Source organism: Falco peregrinus, chromosome 5 (assembly GCF_023634155.1).
Source record: "Falco peregrinus isolate bFalPer1 chromosome 5, bFalPer1.pri, whole genome shotgun sequence".
NCBI classification, from domain to species: domain Eukaryota; kingdom Metazoa; phylum Chordata; class Aves; order Falconiformes; family Falconidae; genus Falco; species Falco peregrinus.
Window position 1 is genome coordinate 53,353,032 of NC_073725.1, and position 21,547 is coordinate 53,374,578.

The 21,547-nt window shown below is 38.4% G+C and overlaps 1 protein-coding gene across 8 annotated transcripts in view; it reads right to left on the reverse strand.

Moving 5' to 3' along the window:
• ZMYND11 (zinc finger MYND-type containing 11) overlaps positions 1-21,547 on the reverse strand; it is a 106,422-nt gene that overhangs the window by 16,869 nt on the left and 68,006 nt on the right. For 4 of the 8 annotated variants that reach the window (XM_027781780.2, XM_013296428.3, XM_055803788.1 and 1 more), the window contains exons 4-7: positions 13,094-13,138; positions 10,142-10,303; positions 994-1,071; positions 514-606 (exon numbers count right to left, since the gene is read on the reverse strand). In XM_027781780.2, coding sequence (XP_027637581.1) covers positions 514-606; positions 994-1,071; positions 10,142-10,303; positions 13,094-13,138 — 378 coding nt within the window. The remainder of the gene's footprint in view (positions 1-513; positions 607-993; positions 1,072-10,141; positions 10,304-13,093; positions 13,139-21,547) is intronic. The other 4 variants (XM_055803791.1, XM_005233935.4, XM_027781781.2 and 1 more) reach the window with 3 other exon arrangements.

Genomic DNA, 21,547 nt, shown 5'->3' on the forward strand with positions numbered 1-21,547 from the left:
GACAACGTATTTACTAATACTTAATTTTTGGAACAATTAATGCAAAACATGTTTTGAGTGAGTCTTGTTTTTTCATGATCAACAAAATGATTGGTTCTTTATGAATCATTTAGATGTTTATAAAGTTGACACCTACGCAAGGGCATAATGACTAAAACTGGAATATGGTCAAAACCATTGGGCCAGATATACCAACATAGGCACTCAAGTCCATATTCAGTGACTTAGATAAAGAGTACCTTCTCTAAAGATTTCAGCTACCTACAGCTCCTAGTAAAACCCCAGTACAAAACAAATTGAGGATACTCTGTGTTTAAAAACTAGGCACCACTCAAAATGGTTTTACTCGGTTATCTATTTATGAGGAAGCTCCCCTATCCAATGCTGGATACAATTCTGAAATACCGATCACAAGAAGAATTAAACAGGATTAGTGCTTTAGTCCTTAAGCTTTATCTTCATTGTTAAAAGACACCATAAACAGTGTGGAAGTTAGAAAGCAAGTCACTCTACCTCCTGTATAGTAGGAACATCAACAGCTGAGTGCACCAGCCTTCTATACATTGGGTGTTTGTTGTCCTTCCCTTTCTTGTTTAGATCTATAGCCTGAAAGGACCATGAGACAGCATAAGTTATTGTATTTAGAATCTGCTTAAAACATAAATAAAAGATTTAAAAAATACAATAGTTTGGAATATTTCAGGTGGGGAATACACAGGGCAAAACTGGATCCGGTCTGACAGGCTACATGTGTCTCAAACCTCAAAAATATCCATTTCAGAGGAGTCACAGGCCCATGACATAAACCACTCCTGCCAGAATGATACTAATTCGAGCAATAAGACCTGATAAGTGTACGTTGAAATATGACAGCGTAAATAAAATGACACCCTCTTGTAGCCCTCCTCCCTGCACAGTCACACATGGCCACTAGTAATGCATCTTCTATAGTGCAACCCAACACTTCGATCAACTTCCCTGTTTCAGACTCACCCGCTCCTTCATACGAGAGACTATGAATCGCAGGTATGTGCTCATCTCTTGTTTACTCGTGTTTTTCTTCTTGATACTCTGTCAAAAGAAAAACAGGATCATATTATTATTTTAAACTTGACTTCAAAGGTCATCCAATACAAATTTTCTCTGCATCATGACATTATTTAAGAAAGGTAACTTTGAATCATATACCACACAATTTTTTACCTATAATCTTTTCTGGGAAATTAGCAACACTAACACATCACAACAACTATATATGTTGCTTTGAATTATGTCTGGGCTAAGGACTTCAGCTACAGGTTTTATTTCCACTTGTATCCATAATACTTCGTCAAAACCTCTCATGTAAAAAAGTATCTAATTAGAATAAAGTAATGAAGAAAGGCATTTTAGGGAGCAGTTTAAAATTTATTTGATGTTCTTCTTTATAGCAAGGCATTAATATTTCCAGTAAAATAAGAAATTATTTTAAAAGAATATCCTGTACTATCTACATATTATGTGCTTACTAGGCAAAATGATACTGTCTAGGAGGAAGTCAAATAGGCTCTAGCCAGTAAAAACGCAGAGCAATTTTTACTGCTCAAGAAACATAGATGTTGTTGATTTTTGTGGTTCTTCCTTCACAAAATCTAACCCAGATTCTAGAACACAGACTGCTTCTTTTTAGCAGTTCAGTATCCAGAGCTTTTCCCTTCATCTTAGCCTAGTCCAGAGACTTATCCCCACGCTTCAAAGTCAATCCAGGCTAGTGGGAAGCACTGCATACAGAAAACACGCTGCTAAGGAGAAGGCGGTTCTTTGCCAATGCCTGGTGTGCTCTTACAAACCAGCCTTTCCAATTCCAGATCACAGCAGCTGTGCACAGTTCCACATGGCCTTACGACAGCTGGCTGCAAAGTGCTATCTCTTCCTTGCTCTGGCCTACAGTAGTTCCCCAAAACAGAAGCACAGTGAAACAACAGCATGGGTTCCAAGTTTATTATCCCAAAGTGATCACTAACTGCTCACGTCTCTTGCAAAAATGTTTACTCTTCATACCTCCAAATGCACCAAGTGCCAAGGTGAGTTCTGCCCTTCTCATGCCTCACATCACCACCTGTATGCAAACTGTATGGACTAAGTTACACCTGCACCCTCAAGTTTTGATGGTCTTTAGCAAGATCCACATAGTTGTGCAGATGACTGTTGCTCAGCAAACGCAAGAAAAAACAGAATCCATATCATAACTGGTAGATTAAAGAGGTATGAGGCTTATGAATTATTAATCACCAGAAGTGTGCTGGTTTCTACTGAATTACTTATATATGACTCTGAACATATAGAGGGAGCAGACACATTGAGTACAGAGCAAATACTTTTACATATTTACTTGGCAAGAGAAAAAATGACACATTAGCGCAAAAAAAATTGATAGGATTTGACTGTGTCTCCTCTGCTTATGTTCCTCCTGCAAGACCCTGAAGACCCTGAAAATCACAGGTTGGACCTCGCGCTACAGCAAGTGTGCAACCTATACATCTCAGGATTGTACTTGCTACCTCCTTCTTAAATCAGAATTGTACACAGCACAACCAATGAAGCTGTTCATTTGACTGCTGGACAGTATGCACAGAATCATTACAAACTGTGCTGAAATACCAGCTCAGTCACAAACCTTTATAGATGCCACCGTATGCATAACTGACAGGACACTACCACTGTTAGGTACCTAAGACTCATGACTGTGGAAAGGGCCAGCACCAAGTCTTTCTAACATTTCTAACACTTACAGTGCATTTAAGCATTATTTTCATAATATTAATGGCTCCTTGACCTTCTTTCCGAACTCTGGAATGACACAGAATTTGACCCTGCGCTGTATGTGTGAATCACCTTCTGTATATTCATGTTTTACTTTGTCTGCCGTGAGAACGTGCATTCTGCTGGAATTCAATTCACCCATTCAGTTTTGCATAAACCAACATTGCTACTGCAGATGCAAACCCGTATGTGCATTAAATTATCTGCATTATGAAATGCTGCTGTCATTTTAGGCACTGGAGTGCTGTATGCTTGCTAACGACACAGCATTTTAAAAGCCTGAAACTTCCTAGGACACAATAAAACTCACTTGCACTTACTAGTCCTTCTATATGTCTTTTTCTGACATGGTTCTGAATTTATCATCCTTTGAAAGTATTTCAGAATTCACGCAAACCATTTTTCATGCCCTGCTGGGCAAGACAGTTTGTAAGAGACTGTGTTGAGATAGATGGTTTACAGTCATCCTTCAGATCATAAGAAAAGATAGATAGCTGGCTTTGTATCGTTATTGATGTCAGCAATTAATATCATCTTAAGCATCAATGAAAATGATATAATTAACTTGCCAATTCAGGCAAACTTGAATTTCTCCACTTTTCCTTCAATTCCCTACCCTGATTTATTTTAAGAAAAATTTGATCTCCAGGTTCCTCTACTAAATGTTGAAAGGTAATAAATTTAGGGAATTGGAGCCTATGAGCCAGCAAAATGTCTTTTTATGGCAAAGTTGCTCACCCTTTGTAGAAAGCAAGTTATAATCCAACTGCTTCATTCACTTTTCAACAAGATTAGTGCTTTAGGAGGTACCACTCACATGTTCTTTGGAAGCTATAATGGAAAATGTGTAATTTTTTAAATAAAAAAACACTCTAGTTTGTATTTTGAAGACTTATAGTGTTCTCAGAGAAGTCAACCTAGAGCCACTTAAAGCAAGAAAATAAGATACTAGGTAGGGGATATGATTTGCATAAAATCTATTTATATTGCTCTGACACAAGAAAATATTCCCACTTTCAGGTCCCTTTATAGCCAGAGTGATATAGAAGCAAGCATAAATGAAAATTAGGTGTTTTAATTTCCTACTTTTAGGAAATGAAAACAATGATGGTGGCTTGTTAATCTGTAAAAGTGGCAAGATCCACTGTGCATCTTTTCCCACAGTCAGATCTACTAAGATACGCTACTGCAAAACTTGCTAAAGTGCAAGTTTCTTTCAAAGAGACTGCTAAGATTCAATCCAGCCCCAAAAGGTTATCAGGATCTTTATATATGCAGATATCCCATTTGTAGGATAAATTAACTTTACATAGGATTGTATTGGGACGTTAATTGTCTTCATAGCAGCTCATATGGTTTTGTGGTTCAGATCTGTGACCAAAACAGTGTTGATAACACAATAATGTTTTAGCTCTTGCTGAACAGTGCCAAGACTTTTGCTGTTTCTCGCTCTGCCCCCACAGTGAATAGATTGGGGGGTATGCAAGAGATTGAGAGGAGACACAATTAGCCAGATGACCTGAACTAACTAAAAAGATATTCCATGCCTTATACCATCACTCTCAGCAATAGAAAGGGAGAGGAGGAGGCTTAAGGGGGTTAGCCATCTTTTGCTCCAGAATAGGCTGGGCATCAGTCTATCCATGATGGGTGTTGAGTGATGGCCTTTGCGTCACTTCTTTTGTTGTGTTTTCTTTCTCTCTTCTTCCAGTTCTTCACTTATTAAACAATTTTTATCTCTATCTAAAAGTTTTCCGGCTTTTGCTTTTCTCTTCCTCTGTCTCGCTGGCAGCTGGGGAGAAGTAAGAGAGCAGCCCCGTGGTGCTTAGCTGCCTACTGGTGTTAACCCACAACAAGAACAATTCCTAGAGTCACACTATTTTTTAGAGAACCTGCAAACCTTCTACTTTGAATCAAAGTAAACTCAAAGGCTTGGTCAGCCATATGTGCTTACACAGAGGATGTAGGAGTGAAGTAATAACCTTCACAATAGTGATCCTCATGTAGAAGATTAATGAGATCTGGTAGGTGGAAGGCCAAGGCTGCAACCTAACTCTTCGCTTATGGGTGCAGGAAATACTTTATACATAATGCCTTACTCTCTGCAGCACATCTATTTCTCAGAGGCTGGTACCTGAAGGTTGGATTTACATTGCTGTTTATATTCAATATTCCAGATTAATAATACTGCCTAGCTGCTAAAGAGGGTAGCAAAATATCGCACTGTGCAAGTGTGACTTATTTAGCAATTCTGACACGCTTATTGCACAGAAATTCACTACAAGACTTTATGAACCACACGAGGTTAGCAGCAGCTAGGGGTACTGCCAAGAAACACTCCATCCTGCAGGAGCACCATTTATGATGGAAGTGACTATCCCCTGCACCCCAAGTTGGCATGCAGTTCTCGGCTCCCAGGGGGACAGCGGTACTGTGCTGCAGTTGCTGCAATCTTTCATTTGAAGAGAAAAAAAATAGTGAAACTCTAAGAAATGCAAGGTGTTAGTGCCAGCATTCTGTCTATAAGCATTTAAATTACAAGCTCTCCATGTAAAGAGGTTTCCATTTCCCTACAATCTCCCATTAACTAGTATTTCCCCCCTCTCCTTCCTCTCTCAACTGCCATGTGTATACGTACATCAAAGAGCTTCATTTCAGCATTTCAGTTCAGTGACGGATTAGGTGAAGGCTGCTCAATGACAGATACATGCTTCTAAGGCACCAGTTCCATTTTCAGAGGCAATACATCTTTCCAGGGGTATATCTGCAGAGGGGAACTATGCACGTGAATCTAACATACGTTCACCGCTGCTGTTTAGAAACTCCTTACTTTACCCACTGGCTCTCGGATTTTTGAAGGTCTTAAAACTTCCAGAGGAATTTGGTGCTGCATATCGAAAGCTGGACTGTTCTGATGCCCTCTTCAAACCCTCCAGTCCTCAGGTTTTCTGCACCATTAAGAAAGGTACGCAGGCACACAGGACGGCTCTCAGAGCAACTAGTGCGCTGTATGTGCAAAGCAGCATACAGAAAAGCACCTGCATGAGCAGAATATGGCATAAGGCCTGCCTCTTTCAAAACCACATGCAGTTCAATGAGACTTTTCAAAACATTAGGCGCTTTTGAAAATGTTACAGCTGAAACCACAAATTGGTTTGTACTTGTATGGTGCATTAAGCACCTTCTGAATATGAAGCATCACATGAATTAAATATGCTTTTACATGCACAAAGAAGGTGGAAGGAGGCTCTAAGTGGAGGTTTCCCAGTTTTCTCACTGCTGTTGACACATTCCTTTATACTTTACTAAATAGACCCTATGCAGTGCCCAGTTCTGCCAGCTTCCTGATTTACTCAGGGGTGCGTGTGGCTGCAAGGTGAATGGCAGGGACCTGCTGAGGACTAACACTTCCCCAGGTGTGGGCTTTGCACACTGAACCATGTGGTGCTAATATCAGTCCCATACCATGACTTCCCTTCACCCACAAATCCATGGCTATTATTTGTGTGATTATGCCAAATTCTGTTTATAGAACATGTTCCATCATACAGTTGTCTAACAAACTCCTACCGTAACACCCCATAAAGTAAGTCAATAGAGCCATACTCTTCCTTCCTTCCTTGCATTTTACATTACTATCTTGACTGACAGCTAGTACCTAAAACCTCCTTATCTAAGTACCTGAGTTACTTAAGTAACCTTCATCTTTCTGTGCTTCTGTCTACTTTTTATCATTCTCACTTGTCAAATTATGTCTAAAGATGATTGTGAACTGCATGATGGTGTATTTTTATGTACTCCATGAAATGCTTAGTACAGTACCAGAACTCAGAAATGGCCTATTTGTAGAATATTTATCAGCACAGCATTAAATATCTTGAGCTCTACAGTTTACTTCACTTTCATATATATAAAACCCAGAAATACTGAAACACCCACTATGATAGGTAAATTGGACATAACTCCTTGCAGAACACATGCATGAAAGATCGATCTCTGATCAAATGACTGTAAAAAATTAAGGAGTCAAGTGAAACCATATGAATAATTCTTTTTTTTTTTTTTTTTGTCACAAATCAAAACCTGTTTCTCTGGGACAAACTATATACAAACTATATAAACTATATACTATATATATATACACTACATAATTCTGCCTTTCTCTAAAATTCTTTTAAAAAAGAAATAATAATAGTCAGTTACCTTGACACGTGATCAACATTCTCCTATTCAGAATTTTGTATATAACTATTTCCCCCCAAAAAAAACCCACTAGTATTTTTGCTGTACTTTCTGTAGTCTTTAGGTGCTAAATTAACAGCTGGAGAAAATATTCTCCTTGTATCTAACCAAAAAGCAGCCATAAATGTCCAAGTCTCCTGCATCCTTCAGAGATCGAGTTGATTAACCCTGTCTTGAATGGACCATTCCAGTAGTTGGGAATGTAATCTCTAAGTTCATTCGAGTCTTTCTCTTGTGACCTGTCTACCAGGAATTTTGCTGATAATACCAATTTATTTCACTTAGGACAATGATTAGTCCATCAGTCATCAGGGAAAATTTTCAGTCACTGCAATGTGGTTTGAATTGAACTTTGTTTGACTCCTGCTGTGAATTATGCCATGTAAAAAATACTCAGATTGGTACCATCAAATTAAAAAAAAATAGCCAGGAACTGAACATTCTCGCTTATGGATGCAGGGCAGAAAAACACCAGCAGGGAAACAAGAGTTCAGGTTTGCAGGGGTTTGCAAGGGACTGTTATAAATATTAGGGAGGAAAAATATTTTAAAGTTATGAACAAATCCTTGGCAATGTCCTTTATGAAATGTTTCTGAGTAGTCAAGTGTGCAAGATAAAGCTGCACAGGTTGATTGAACTAGTACAAGCAGCAATTGTGAAATGAGTAATCCAAAGGCTTGCTGACCTTGGCAGCGTTACAGAAGCAATCTTTACGTAAGAATGAAGTGTTCTTAGATTATTTCTCCCAGTATATTAGGTTTCAAACATACTTTTACTTAACCTTTGTAAAGAGCTTTGAAATCCCCAGGTAAAAAGTGCTATGTCCAGTTACAAGAATAAAGTATGAAAATATATGCATCTTTCTGTCCCAACCATTACTTTCCTTGCACGTACATATTTACTGCTGATAATGCAAAGTAAATCCCATTGCCCTTATGCAAGATAGTTAAGCTCTTTTATGTCCTCTGGACATCAGCCAGGGCTCTCCAAATTACCATAGTTTTTTTAATATAGGCCCCTCTCTTTCTTTTAAAATTAAATTAGAGAAGTCATTTCCTAGGAAGGTGGGGTGAAAGTAATGGAAGAAAGGATACTAACTCCCAGGCCAAACTAGTCCTCCTTTGCTTACAGAGACTGTGCAAGCCTCCTTAGTCCAAGTTTGCAGAATTAGGGGTTGAACTGATTTGGATTAATTACAAGGAAAATAGGAGCTGCCAGCACAGGGGGAAAAAGGATGCCATGGCATTTAAAATGGCAATATTCACCAAAATAGGCTGATCATCACCTGAGGCACTGAGCAAGCCAAAGATCTCTGGGGCAGGAGGCATTTAAGAGCCCCCCAAAACCTCTCCTTAGCCTTTGTAAAACAAAAAGGGAACAAATAGGCAGAAAGACAGACACAGTGCACATGGTCTGAGTTTCACGGAATTTTTTTCCGAAGTAAGTATTTGTTTAATATCATTGCCATAAAGAATTTCAGGGCTCTAGGATGGAAGTCAAACTGTTCTCAAAGCTGACCACCCTACATACCTTTGCGTATTTCATGCGATTACTCAGCATTTCTCTGACTACTTCCATGTTACAAGCTAGATGTTATAAGCCACCTCATATTCAAGGTGGCTTAAACCATTTACATTCCCTAATTTCACCAGGTGTCATCTAAAATTATTGGTAAACAAAAGACTGGATCCAGTTTACCCAAATTTAAATATTTCTAAGAACTATCAAAACTTATTACAAGAACCAGCAACTATTAAAGAGATTTATTTAAAAATCTGAAAGCAATTCACCTATATATGGTCATTTTTTGTTTTTAACAGAGGCAATATTGAGTAGCTAAATTAAATACTAGTAACTCAATACGGAGACATACAGTACATGTCCTTAACTGCTTTTTCCCTGCCACTGCTTTTTTTTTTTTTTTCCCCATTCCTTTCCACTTCCTTGAGGCAGGCTCTATTTCCTTGCTACTTCCCTAAACCCTGAGAGCTCCCAGTCTGAGGCAACAGGCAACAGGTTTTTTACAACCGGTTCTAAGGTAACAGCAGTCAGAAAGCACTGCTTTGAAACAAAACAATCCACAAGTTTTCAAAAACCACTTCTCCACACTAATGAAGCACCTGAACCCTTACACTCCTGGCAGCACAGATCATCTGAAGGTCAGTCTGCGGCTCTAAAGCTAGATCTGAGCTTTTAGCATGGGATTTCTTCTCCCTTCAGCAATCCAACTGGCAGTTTTATGCCACTCTATAGCAATAATTTTCTCTTAAACATTCATATGCCTTACTCCCTCCATTTAAAGAAGCCTAAGAATGTGCTGCACGGGGGGAGGTGACGTGGAGATGACAACAGTAAGGAGAAGTATCTGGCTGATTCCAGGCCAGGTACCAGTAAACACCATTTTGGCTAGAATGTTTAAGTCTTCTAATAACATGCAGACAACATACCTGCTGATTCTTGGGAAGTATAGAAAAAATATTCTTTGCTGTCTCCCTACCATACTCATAAAAATAGCAGTTTTAAAGAAAAAACAATACAGATATGGATGCTATGGGTGAAATCCAGATTAGCCTTTCTGCAGCAATAGAATCCACAGAAGTAAATGGGAAGCAGGATTTCACCCTGTATTTTTTGATACTGCCCTCATCAGTAACATGACTGTGGCTCTATAATGTAAATTATTATTCCAACAAAATATTAAGAATGCAGTCATCAAAATACAAAAAAGTTACATTATGATTCATTAAAATGATGTTAAGTAAAACCAGTAGCATCTTATACAGCAATTTGTTTACTCATGTTGAAGATATTCACAATATACTGCATTCACACGTAGCATACATACGTACACACATTTCCCACACAGTATGCTGTGTGTGTTCAAATGCATAAGTAAACTTTGCTGAAGTCTTCAAAAATGACCATCTGCTACATGCACCGTATTTTGGTATCTCTGTATAGATGCTCTAAGTATGTACCATGGTTTCAATATTCAGTTCTTTATCCATTAACCTGGCCAGACCATCTGGACACCTTAATGAATCTATTAATGAATATCAATCCTCTAATCAGCACATGAAATCTCATAGGTACTCACCCTGCAAACTGGGCACTGCCAGTGACTACTGCTGTCTCTAAGCCTGAACTCATCAGACAAACACTTGGAATGATACACACGAAAACACAGGTCACATATCAACACCTCTCCAGGCAAATGGCATTCAAAACAATACCAGTCATGATTTTCTGTTTCCCAGTCCTACAAAAAATACAAAATATTTTGGTATGACATTCTGTCAAAATCTGCAGGAACTAAGAACAAAATTGATATGTCTTGAAATCCAGCAGCAATTAGACATTATAAACATTTTAAGAGTGTATAATGTTTAAAAAACAGGGGAAAACCTACATGCTTCAAGTTCTTTATCAATTTAATACATACTAACTCCAATAGAAGTGAATGCCAAGTTTTAGTTTTTTCAAGTGTCTGATTTGTAACAATTTCAAATATGAGCTCTGTCCACAATGAAAAGTGGGTTTGCTTTCTAGCTTTGTGAAAATACTTCTGACTTCTCTGTATTAGACTACAAACAGAAGTTTGTGCACCTCAACAGACCATACCTATTTCCTAGGACTATCCCCTTGTTTTGATTGTTACAGTATATTTTCAACTGTAATTTTCTGAAGGGCGGTCCCTTCCAATCTTTACTCTTTTAAAACTGACAACTTTTCAGCATCAAAGTGTTGAGTTACAAGAAATAAATGAAATAGTGAACCTATTACTGCAAGAAATGTTTCTGTGAAGCAATCCCAATGCAATTCAAAAAAATTAGAAAATGTTTCACTTGCAGTGCCCAACAGCACTAGGCTTATTTCTGAAATGTTCTACAGAAGACAAAGGATATGGTTCTGCTGATGCACAGATGTCTTTAATACACTCTTCCTTGAAAATTCAGCCCCAACGGCCGAATTCTGACCTTTGAAACATGTGCACAAGCTTTGCTGAAGTAAATGAGAGCAGCATGCATATAATTTGGAGGCAGAATTTTGCTCTAGGAATCTATAGTACTAAATCCAAGCAGAATTGCCAGTGGCCACCAATACATGTTTGTTGCCTGAAATGCCACACTTTTCCCTACACTTAGAAGACAAAACAGCTGTCATATCTCAGATAAAACTCCCAATGCCTTTTCATGTCACATGTTAATTTTCAATGGGTTCAGATCTCTGAAAAAAATTACTCCTATTCTTCAATAAATTATCTTGATAAAAATCTGATCAAGCTACTTTTAACATCATGTTGTAAAGGTGGCCTTAGTAATTCCTACCAACTGCCAGAACTGGCATTTATCTGATTCTCATTTTCCCGTGCCTGGGAACTGGGGTCATTCAAGTCCTTGTGTGAGAGGACTCCTCCAACAGAGCAGTGTAAGAAGTGCTACACAGAAGTGGCACTTCTAGCCCCTTACGCTGAAGAGCAGCTGTGTTGTGTACATAATTCAACTGACCAGAGCTCCCATGAATATAAGAGATTTAGGGACAGCCTCAATCCAGATCGCCTACGCTTTTATATACCATGAATGCTGGACCGCAGGAGCAGTAAGTTTAGGGGAAAAAAAAAAAACAAAAACAAACAACCCTTAAGCAATGATTTTTGAACACAGAACTCTGCCCTCCTTTGTTGTTCAGATTAGTAGTGTAGCTTCTATCACGTCTCCTCATTTAATTTTACTTGCCAATTCTGTATATGTCAGAATAGCATAATAATACCACCAAATCCGGCTATAAAGAACACATCCTCATTTCACCAAAATCTCTCCCCTTCCACAAAGTCCAGTGGCAGTACACTTTGGGACCCCTTTCTTTATGATATTTTAGAAACAACTAAAGATACTGCATTGTCAATGTACTTGATTTTCCTGTAGACTGAGAAAAATCAGAATAAAGTATTGCTTTATATTTCTTTCATATTAACTGTAATAGTTATCTTCTTTATGAAACAAACAAACAACAAAAAAAGATCGGATGGCAGTTAAGGGCCAATTAAGCAAGAAAAAGAATCAGTTTTGATTAAAGATCTATCCAGATAAAAATCAAAGAAGACCCCAATAGGTCCTGGCTATGGAGGAATTTCACCACAGAATCAGGATTCCAGGATTCTTAATTTTTACTCATACTGGTTACTTATTGGTATATCCCAGATATTCCATTGTTAGGAAATATGCTGGCAAAGATATGTGGAATTTCATAAACATACAGAAATATACTTGCTGGCAAGAAAAATCATACACTCAAGCCAGAAACCATGACATTAAATAAAACACCAGAAGAAGCTTCCTTCAGTATTCACACTGTAAAGTTTTGAAAACATCATTATTTCTAAATGTAATCACCCGGGTTTTTCACAGAAAAGATTTTTAGTTGAATGCAGTATATTTAGTGCATACGTATATACAAAACATTCATTTGTGCAATATATTTGAAAAGTTAATAAAGACAATAAAAAAGGTACATAGCCCTTGTGAACAACTACCCTATTGACTTCAATAGCAAGGTCAGAAGCATTAATTTTGCTCCAACAGCAATGAAATGTTATTGCTTCTCTTGATTTACATAAGTTTGGATGGGAGCATAACTTGCTCCCGACACATTTCTTTCATGCAGGAGATCAGATTCATTTAAATAGCTCAAACTGCCTGTCAGTGCTCGGGGTTGGACAGGTCAAAATTCTCCGCCAGCTGCAAACACGGTTAAGTCTGCAATTACAGAACACACCACCAGGTGTCACCAGCCACTCCGAAAAGGACTGATTAAAGGGCGACCATTGTAACAGCTTGAACTGTAACATGTGAGTAACCACTTCCAGCCCCCGGGAGAGAGAAAAAATCATCCAACTACATACATACATAATGTAGACTAAACTCAGAACTGGAAGTGATATGGATGATGGTGGTGGTTAATATAGTAAACTAAGCTATCCTAATGGAAGACAGAAACGGAATAGAAAATATGACAGAATTCAAAACCACATAGTGCAAAAATTGTTCACCTTGTTTTTTGCTGCTGTCTGGGAAAAAGGCTGCATACCGTAGGCCTTTCAAAATAAAAACAAAACAAACTTTGTATCTATACTGTAAGCCATCCGATTATCAGGATATACACAAGGCTAGAAAGAATTCATGCACAGTGACCAGGAAATCTGTTACTTCTAACATCTGGTTGCATACATTTCCTCCTGCGTTTCTGGAATGCTACCTAACACTTTCAACCACATTTTGTTTCTTTAAAGTATCCCATGTACTTGTATCATTACAAGAACCCAACACCCATCTTCTTCCCCATACACACACCCACCACCAGGCCACCTTAAAAACTGTCAAGAATATTAATGATTGTTAATTAATGCACTCTTTTCGATACATAAACCTTCTTTGGGCATCTAAAAAAGATCCCTGTAACATAATTTACTGCTTAGGGAGTGGCCCCACCAAAAGCAAAGGTACACTTCGCTGCATATTATCAAAGATTAAGCTATCACTTTATCAATAAAACTCACGCTCCTTAATTGTGTATAACAGGTGATGTATTTTCCTGGGGCCATGTGGAATGAAGGAAAGATCTCCCCCACAGCGCCTCGATTTGTCAATATCCTTATTTCCTGATGCTGGGCAGGGAAAGCCTCTTGGATCACCGTGCTGGCAGGTGACGGGGAATCCTCCGCCAGCAGCACCCGGTGGCCCAAGTTCAGCAGTTCAGCGGCACCCAGCGACTGGCCACAAGCCCCAGGAGGGAGTGGATTTGGCAGCAAAGCTGCACAGCTCAGATGTAACAGGAGGCCTTCCCCTTCGTTTTACTCAGCTGCCCGTTGCATTCGTAGATAGATGCATCAGCAGGGCAGCAAATGCCTGTTTGGGGGATTGGATTTAATAGCCAAAGAGCTATGCTCTGTTAAGCAGAGTGGGATCTTGCAGTGATATGGGTCACTTGTGGTCACTTGCTCTTTATATTCAAATCAGTCAAACATTTTATCACAAAGGTCACTTTGCACTGACATAAATAGTTGACATTTTTCAGCAACATGAATGAAACAATGCAATAATTTCAAAAATACAGCTTAATTTATGACCGACACATAAGCTTACTTTTTTGTGATTTGGCTTAAGTAGGTTGTCTTAAAGCAAATACCTAAATTTATTCTGAAAGTACAGAAAAATAATATGGGACAGAAAATGTCAGGCTATCCAGAAAGAACATTTGACAATTTAAATACAGATAAACCCAACAGAAAGGAATGAATCATCATGTCGTAGCCTTTACTGTAGAATAAAATATATAGTTGTTGTCAAGGAAAGAATAATTTTACTGCATAAAGAAAATGTCCATTATAATGCAAATGTACATGGAAAAGAAATGCTTACTCATTAGTAATGGAGATTTACTTAGCTGTAATTGAAATAGGGAATCTGTATGTTGGAGAATGTGACATCCTGCTGTACAATTAGCATACCATTAAGTAGGAGATGTGAAGTACATACTAGGAGTAAAATTAACAATAACTTAGAGGTCACAATTGTAAGTATTAAGTCACTTCCATACCTCAGAAGTCCATAATCATTATTAAAAAAAAAAAAAGATGTAAAAACAATTAGTAAATTTTTGTTTACCTATAAATTACATGTAGGCATTGCACATGAAAACATTATAACCTCCCTTCTCAGACTCTGTCTAGAAGGACCACTTTGCCTTTTCATAATGCACATTCCATTAACATAGCTCATTTCTTACCTGTTAATCTGTTTTCTCCAAGTCCCTTAATGGTAGCCCAGATACTCGGTATTAAGTCACTCTACTATCAGGCGGAGAGAGGAAAAGGGAGGGGGGGAAAAAGGCAAAACTCTATTCATGAAACTCCCCTTTACGGGGATTTGCTGGTTTCATACTGTTGAATTAGATTTCCCAAACCATCCAAATTATGGATATCCTTTGGACCCAACCAGTAAGCTAAAAAAAAGAAAAGGATCACATAGATGGGAAAAACAATTGTAAGTCAGTTATCTCTTTGGCACAATCATGTTTATTTATGAACAGTATACATACAGTTCTGTTGTCCTAAATTCAACATGACGCAAATGAAGGAAAGCATGTTCCATGGAGCTCATGGTTCCCAGCATTTCCTGTGTGGCACTTGTTCCATAGCACTCTTTAGACTTTTTTTTTTTTTTTCCCCCAGGTGTTCTGTTTCAAGTCCTTCTGCAGAGTTTCTTTGCTTCTTACATACATGCTGCTGTGGTGTTTCTCTGTATCTCTCATCCACACTCACCCACACACGGCTCCTTCCAGATCACCGGCTTTTCATTCAGACACACCTGTGCGCAACTCATGGTCAGCCCTGTGTAGTGTCTATGCTTTAACAGATCCTAGAGCTCTAGCTGTCTAGCAGATAAAGAACAGTTTTTCACATTTAGTCTAAAGGGAAGAGTATTAGCAGATACAGAGTGTATTTCACCTACTTTGTATCATAACAACACTTTTGGTCTGACACAGTGGTGGAATCCAGAATGGCAGCAAGGTCCATGCTGGCAGAAAAATACATTTACTAAATATAAACTATTTAATAGTAGTATTAATAGTAGTATTTATAGTAGTATTTGCATGCCACATTTATTTCAAGACATTTTCAGATCACCAACCCAAAATTTGAGTGTAATCCTTTCCTGACTATTTCATAACCTCTTAGGAAACTGAAAAGGATCTGAAAGAATGAGTTCCTGCCATTTCTCAGATTCTCATTTCTTTGACATCTCATAAGATAGGCCATGCCCAATTTGAAGATACCATTTCTGAGGCAAATGTTCTGGATTCTGTATTTTAGGATTTGGGAACAGCCATAAGGAGCACTTCTTCCTCCTCTCCCCACCTTCATCAGTTTTAATATCAGAGTTCTTCCAATTTTCCCACCTTCACCTAAGAGGGAAACTTTTAAAATCTTGGATCCTGCTGTTAAGGTTTCTTTGCTGGCTTTCAGTAACTCTTCACTGAAACCCAACAAAGTTGACTACTGGTCCATATCAAGTAGACAGACACATTGAAAGAAATGCCTCCCACAAAAATTACACATTACTTTTTTCACATCTTTAATTTTGCTTTGGGTTTTCCAACCTGCATCTATCATCACCTGCTGTTGGGAAGTAATTGCTATCTTCTGTACTTAATCTTCCGTATTTCAAACTTTCTGCTTTAAATGAGAAGCCTTTATTGTAACAACAAGTGGTGGCAGTGCATTCTAGCATGGGTGTATCAACCATACTATCACTTTTGTCTCATATCCGAGCCGTCTCCTTAAGAGGTCTCAGAATATGTCACAGGAACCTATGCCCCCATTCGCATTAAACAAAGCAGCATCTATTTCTTTCTAAACACATTCTCTATTCCTAATCAATCAGTTCCTTTCTGTCTTTTTCAGGCAGCATGTTCCTATCAAAGCTTTCTGGATGAGACACAAGCTTTACTATTGCTAACTGTTAAAACTTTGCAGTGCATTTTGCAGTCTTTATGACTCCCGAATATAACGAACTGCTGTGGGTATGCACTACCTATGTGCACTCCCGTTCTCCAGCACAAAACCTGAAGGAAATGCTTCTTACTTACACGTTTGCTGTAAATAGCTACTGCACACTGAAATTACTTGTCTGTTCACCAACACTTCTCTCAAAGTGTAAATACCAGAATCTGTGCCCCATCCAAAACACAGTCTTAAACAGGCTCAGACAAGAGCAGTTGTAAGAGTCCTTAAGAACCACGGAAATGCTAAACTGTGCTCAGCTTTGAAAAGTCTCTCCTTGCCCACCTATCCACTGCTTTTGCAATCCTGCTGAACTTCCAAGTAACTACTCTGTAATAAGAGATTTACAAACTGTGGCTGTTTATCTGTAGAGCTGGACAGATTGGAGTACGGCTTTTTCAGAGGAAGACTAGCGTGCACCTTGTACGTGCACACTGGCCTTTTTTAAACAGACTATGTCTTGTCGGGTACAGTAGCTAATAAGAAATCTTCAGCTTATCATGGATCTCTGGCAGAAGTATTGGTTTTCACTCAGACACTAGCATGCATCAAATACTACCTGGGTCAAACAAACATAATGTGTCACGGAACACCATTCCCAGTATTTTTTCAAACACAGTGGGGATACTGTGTATGTTTTTTTGCCAGAGTTCTGTGCCTGCTGTGAGGGCAGTCCTCCTCCTGCCCTTTGGGTCAGCCTTCTCTTCATGCCACAACATCCCTGGCTCCACCTGTTCCTTAGCAAGCATGAATCCTCTTGTAAACTTGCTCTCAGTAGCCCACTGAATCCGCTTTTATCTTTTCATCAGAATGACAGGTTAGGCTCCGAACTGAGGAAGGCGTAATTAATTCCTTGATGGCTCAGAGAACTTACTCCATCTTTGAAGCACGTAAATGTGAACTAGCTGTTTCTTTCCCTTTTGTCATTGCTGTACAGGATCCATACTTGATCAGGATGATTGCTTTACAATGATAAAAGTTTCTTAGATCAGCCCATGTTTTACATTTAATGTTAGAGCAATGCATTAGAGTAAATCCAGCATCAAAAGAAGCTTATTTTCTCCCCTGTAGTTTCCTTGCATGTATGTATTTACTAGATACACTGCCTCCTGTTTTGCATTTATTTTTTTCCTACTGCTTTTGCTCATCAAAAGTGCTCAGCAAATAAACAAGCATCCATCTCTCCTTCAAAGCCAAAAAGATTTCAGCAGCTAGAAATCCTTTATGAAAATTGTTTCACTTCATTTTTTCCTTCCTTTTCTAGAAAACTACCACAGCAGGTAGCTACAACGATGTGTGCTCTTACAGACAGGAAAATCTATCCATTGTAAATCAGTTGCCTTTATAGATCCTTTCCTTTGATGACCTGAAAAAAATGGATTTCCATAAACTGACTGTAGGACACTTAGCAGGTATTCATTACTCATATTTTATCACAAAGAAATCCAAAGCAATTAGGAGTTCATATGTCCTTACAACTACCTAGACATCTGCTTAATTTCAGGTTTGTTTATTTATTATTGCCAAGATTTTCACAATTGGTTTTTTACATTGTTTCTGATTTCTCTCATCTCAGAAATCAGTTTTATTCTATAAAGAACCAACACAAGATCATCAGTCAGGAGACAGACCAAATTCACCTTCTCTGTAGTGCATATCAAACAGACCTATTTATAGGCTCATGATAATCCATTTCAATTTTCTTCACTGATAAAAGCTTCCTCTTCTGATGCACTGATGCAAGAAGACTCAGGTTCTGCAGTGAATTCCACAGCCTCTCAGCACACTTTTGTCCTTCTTTCATTGAGTTTAGTCTGCAAGCCTAAGGTTGTCTAATTAATTTATTGCCAGTTTATCTTAGAAGTTGTCTGTTTCTGGCAGAAACCACCAAAGTTTTCTCTGGATCCCTGCCAAGACAGGTAGACTTTTATTCCCTCTCCTACCCTGCAGTTGTGTTCTGGACAATTCAGGGTGATAGAACCCAAAATACAGAGCCAGTCTCTAGCTCCCAGAGCTAAAGGAGAAGTAAAATTTTTCAATAAGTGTAGTAGCATGCCAGCAGCCAAAATGACTGCTAAACCCCCTGTCATGCTTATCTCCTCAGCCTACAAGCTGTGTTCGTGAAGTAATGAATAAATCTCAGTTTCCCTCCCAAGAAGATCACGTTTGGGTAGCAGTAGTTTACACTATTTGAGGTGAGACAATACAAGTATTCTCCTCCAGGATATCAGAAATAGCAAATAGTTTCCAATGAACATATTCTTTTTTGTTTCTTCGCATTCCAAGTGAGTTCAAGCTTAATAGGAACTTTCAACTTGATCTCCTCAGAAACTGGATTCGCTTCTGCTGTTAACATCACCATTTTTTACATAGATTGAGCCAAGTGGAGGTTTGTAGGCTATTTTGATGAGGGAGATAAATCAGTGACGCAGTGAAGTATTTATTCAGTGCAATGCCTTTTTATTTCCACATTACATGCATGAAGGTTTCGTTCCCCTAGAAAGAGGATGAATCCACACCAGAAAGAAACCATGTCTTTGCTTGTAGTTCCAAATGTCCTTCCAAGACTTGTGCCCAAAGGGGGTCTCCCTCCCCTTTTCTTTCTTAAAATGTTTATATTGCTTCTCTGGCCTTATTTTCTTCATGGGATTTTGTAGTATTTTTCTAGGTTAATGCTTCTCCACACAGAAACATTTTATCTGAACCAACAGTTGAACCTCCTACACACTTTAAATTTTCAACTTCTTGTCCATGTTCCCTGTGCTGCATGTGTGGCTGGTATTGTTTCAGCTGTCAGTGGCATGAGGGCTACATTTATTGTGAATAGAACATGAATATCAATAAGCCTATCATCATCAGTGAAGTCTCATTCAGTGACCAGCATGACATAATAATGGAAGATTCAAAACAGTTGCCAGAGTTGCAGAGCATTTTGAACCCAAAAAGTTAATAAAAACTACACTACTAGGTCAGGGTTGGCACAAAAGAGGTGGAAAAAACCCAAGATGCATGTTTTTGGAACAAACTCAAGATGGACTGAAATATGTCATCTAGTCTATTAGCATAACTTAAGTCCCAAGATGGAAGCTTTATTGACTATTTTACTTCAAACCTGTAAGTAAATTATCATTCCTCAAAACATGCTTTCAATCAGAAGAAAAATTTTGTAAAATCTGTGAACATCATCAGTATCTCAACTCCAGAACAGTGACTGAAAGCCTCAAACAAGAATACAGCATTACCTTGACTGAATTTTTGAAAGTCAAGTTGGCAAATCTGAAAGAGCCAAATGAAGATGCTGATGAGGTTGTTTTACCAGTTTAAAAGAAGCATCATCACTTAGATGTATGCAATAAGATGCATTTTACTAGTGTCATCCTCAGCAATATGAAGATCCTCCAAACAGTGTGAGCTCCTTTTTTTAGGGGATGAAAAATAAGGATGAGCAGAGGAGAGGGAAGAAATACTCCCAAAGAGAAAAAACAAGATGAGAAAAGGAATGTAGAGAATTGTTCATGACTCTCAACCCATCTGGAGACAGGAAAATCCACTGAAACAGCAGTGAAGCCATTCTCATAAGCTGCATGCTAATTGCCTTAATGCAAAGACAAAGGAGGGTCTTGGCTTCAATACAGCAAGAATTTCTCATCCACAAGGTGGGAGTTCAGAATTCTGATTTGTTTCTCAAGGACAAAATAGCCTATGCTTTGATTTGGCAATTTGAAAATATTTGCTTTCTGAACTTTCACAAATCCACAGCAGGATATTACACCAGTGCACGCTAATTTTTTGTTTATATAAGCATTTATTCAAATAATTGTATTTAAATATTTAAATATTAATTACAATAATTTTACACTAGTGCACTGTTGTGATAGTAACTTGCAAGAAAAATCATTGCTATTAGCACACTGTGGGTTAACGTGGTGGCAGCCTCTTGGCAAAACAAGCTCTGAATGATGGGACTTTAGAGGATGGAAAGGTAGAAAAGAAAGATTCAAAGAGTTCCAGAAGCTCATTTCCCTTGAGTGCTCGCACATGACCAGACTGTTATGTGGCCTGACCCTCAGAGCCTCCTCATACTCTCCCTGAGGTGTGGAATAAGAGATGGAATCAGTCTGAACTTTTCTCTCCCACAGGACCATTCATTAACTCTTTGCATCAGTGAATCACCAAATGTAAAGAACACTGGTACTTTCACAGTAATTAGGAATCTACCTGGAATGCTGCAGCTGGAAAATCCTCGATTTGTTACAATACGTTAGAAATAGTAAATAGCACGGTTTGGGCTATGCTTGGCTTTGGATCAGTGAATTCACACAGGACTTCAGATTAAAGGCAATACGGATGGGTAAGACAAATGGAGAATTTTTTAAACACTGAAGGAGATTTTTCTTCATTTGGTGTGACATGTTCTTCCTCTTTGTGCACTCTAGTTGTGTGAGCTTTCAAGATGAAGGCACTGGCTGTCACTATTACTGTTTCATATTATCCTTCTGCTCCTAACAGAAATGAATGGGATGCACATTAAAACCATTCCTCAACCTAGTTAGTTAGAAGCCGCTAGCTTGCTAGCAGTAACTGGTAGCTATGCAGATTGTTTTTGGTTTGTGGTTTGGTTTTGTTTTTTTTTATTTAAAGTGTGTTTTACGTTCAGAAAAGATTCAAACCCTCACAATGACCATTCTTAAGCTTTTTACCATTATCTTCATATTTATGGAGACTCAAGATGACATAGCCAGTTCAAAAAACAGCTCCTGGCTACCAACACTGACCTAGCATGGAAAAATCAATATAATTACAAAAGCAATAAAGCATGGCAAGTAAGGAACCCAGCCTTTGTTCAATCTAAAGCAATTTAGATTAACAGAAATGTAACAGCCAAAATACTCCCTTCTCATAGATTGATCCTAGCAAAATTGAACCTGCAATACATCAAAT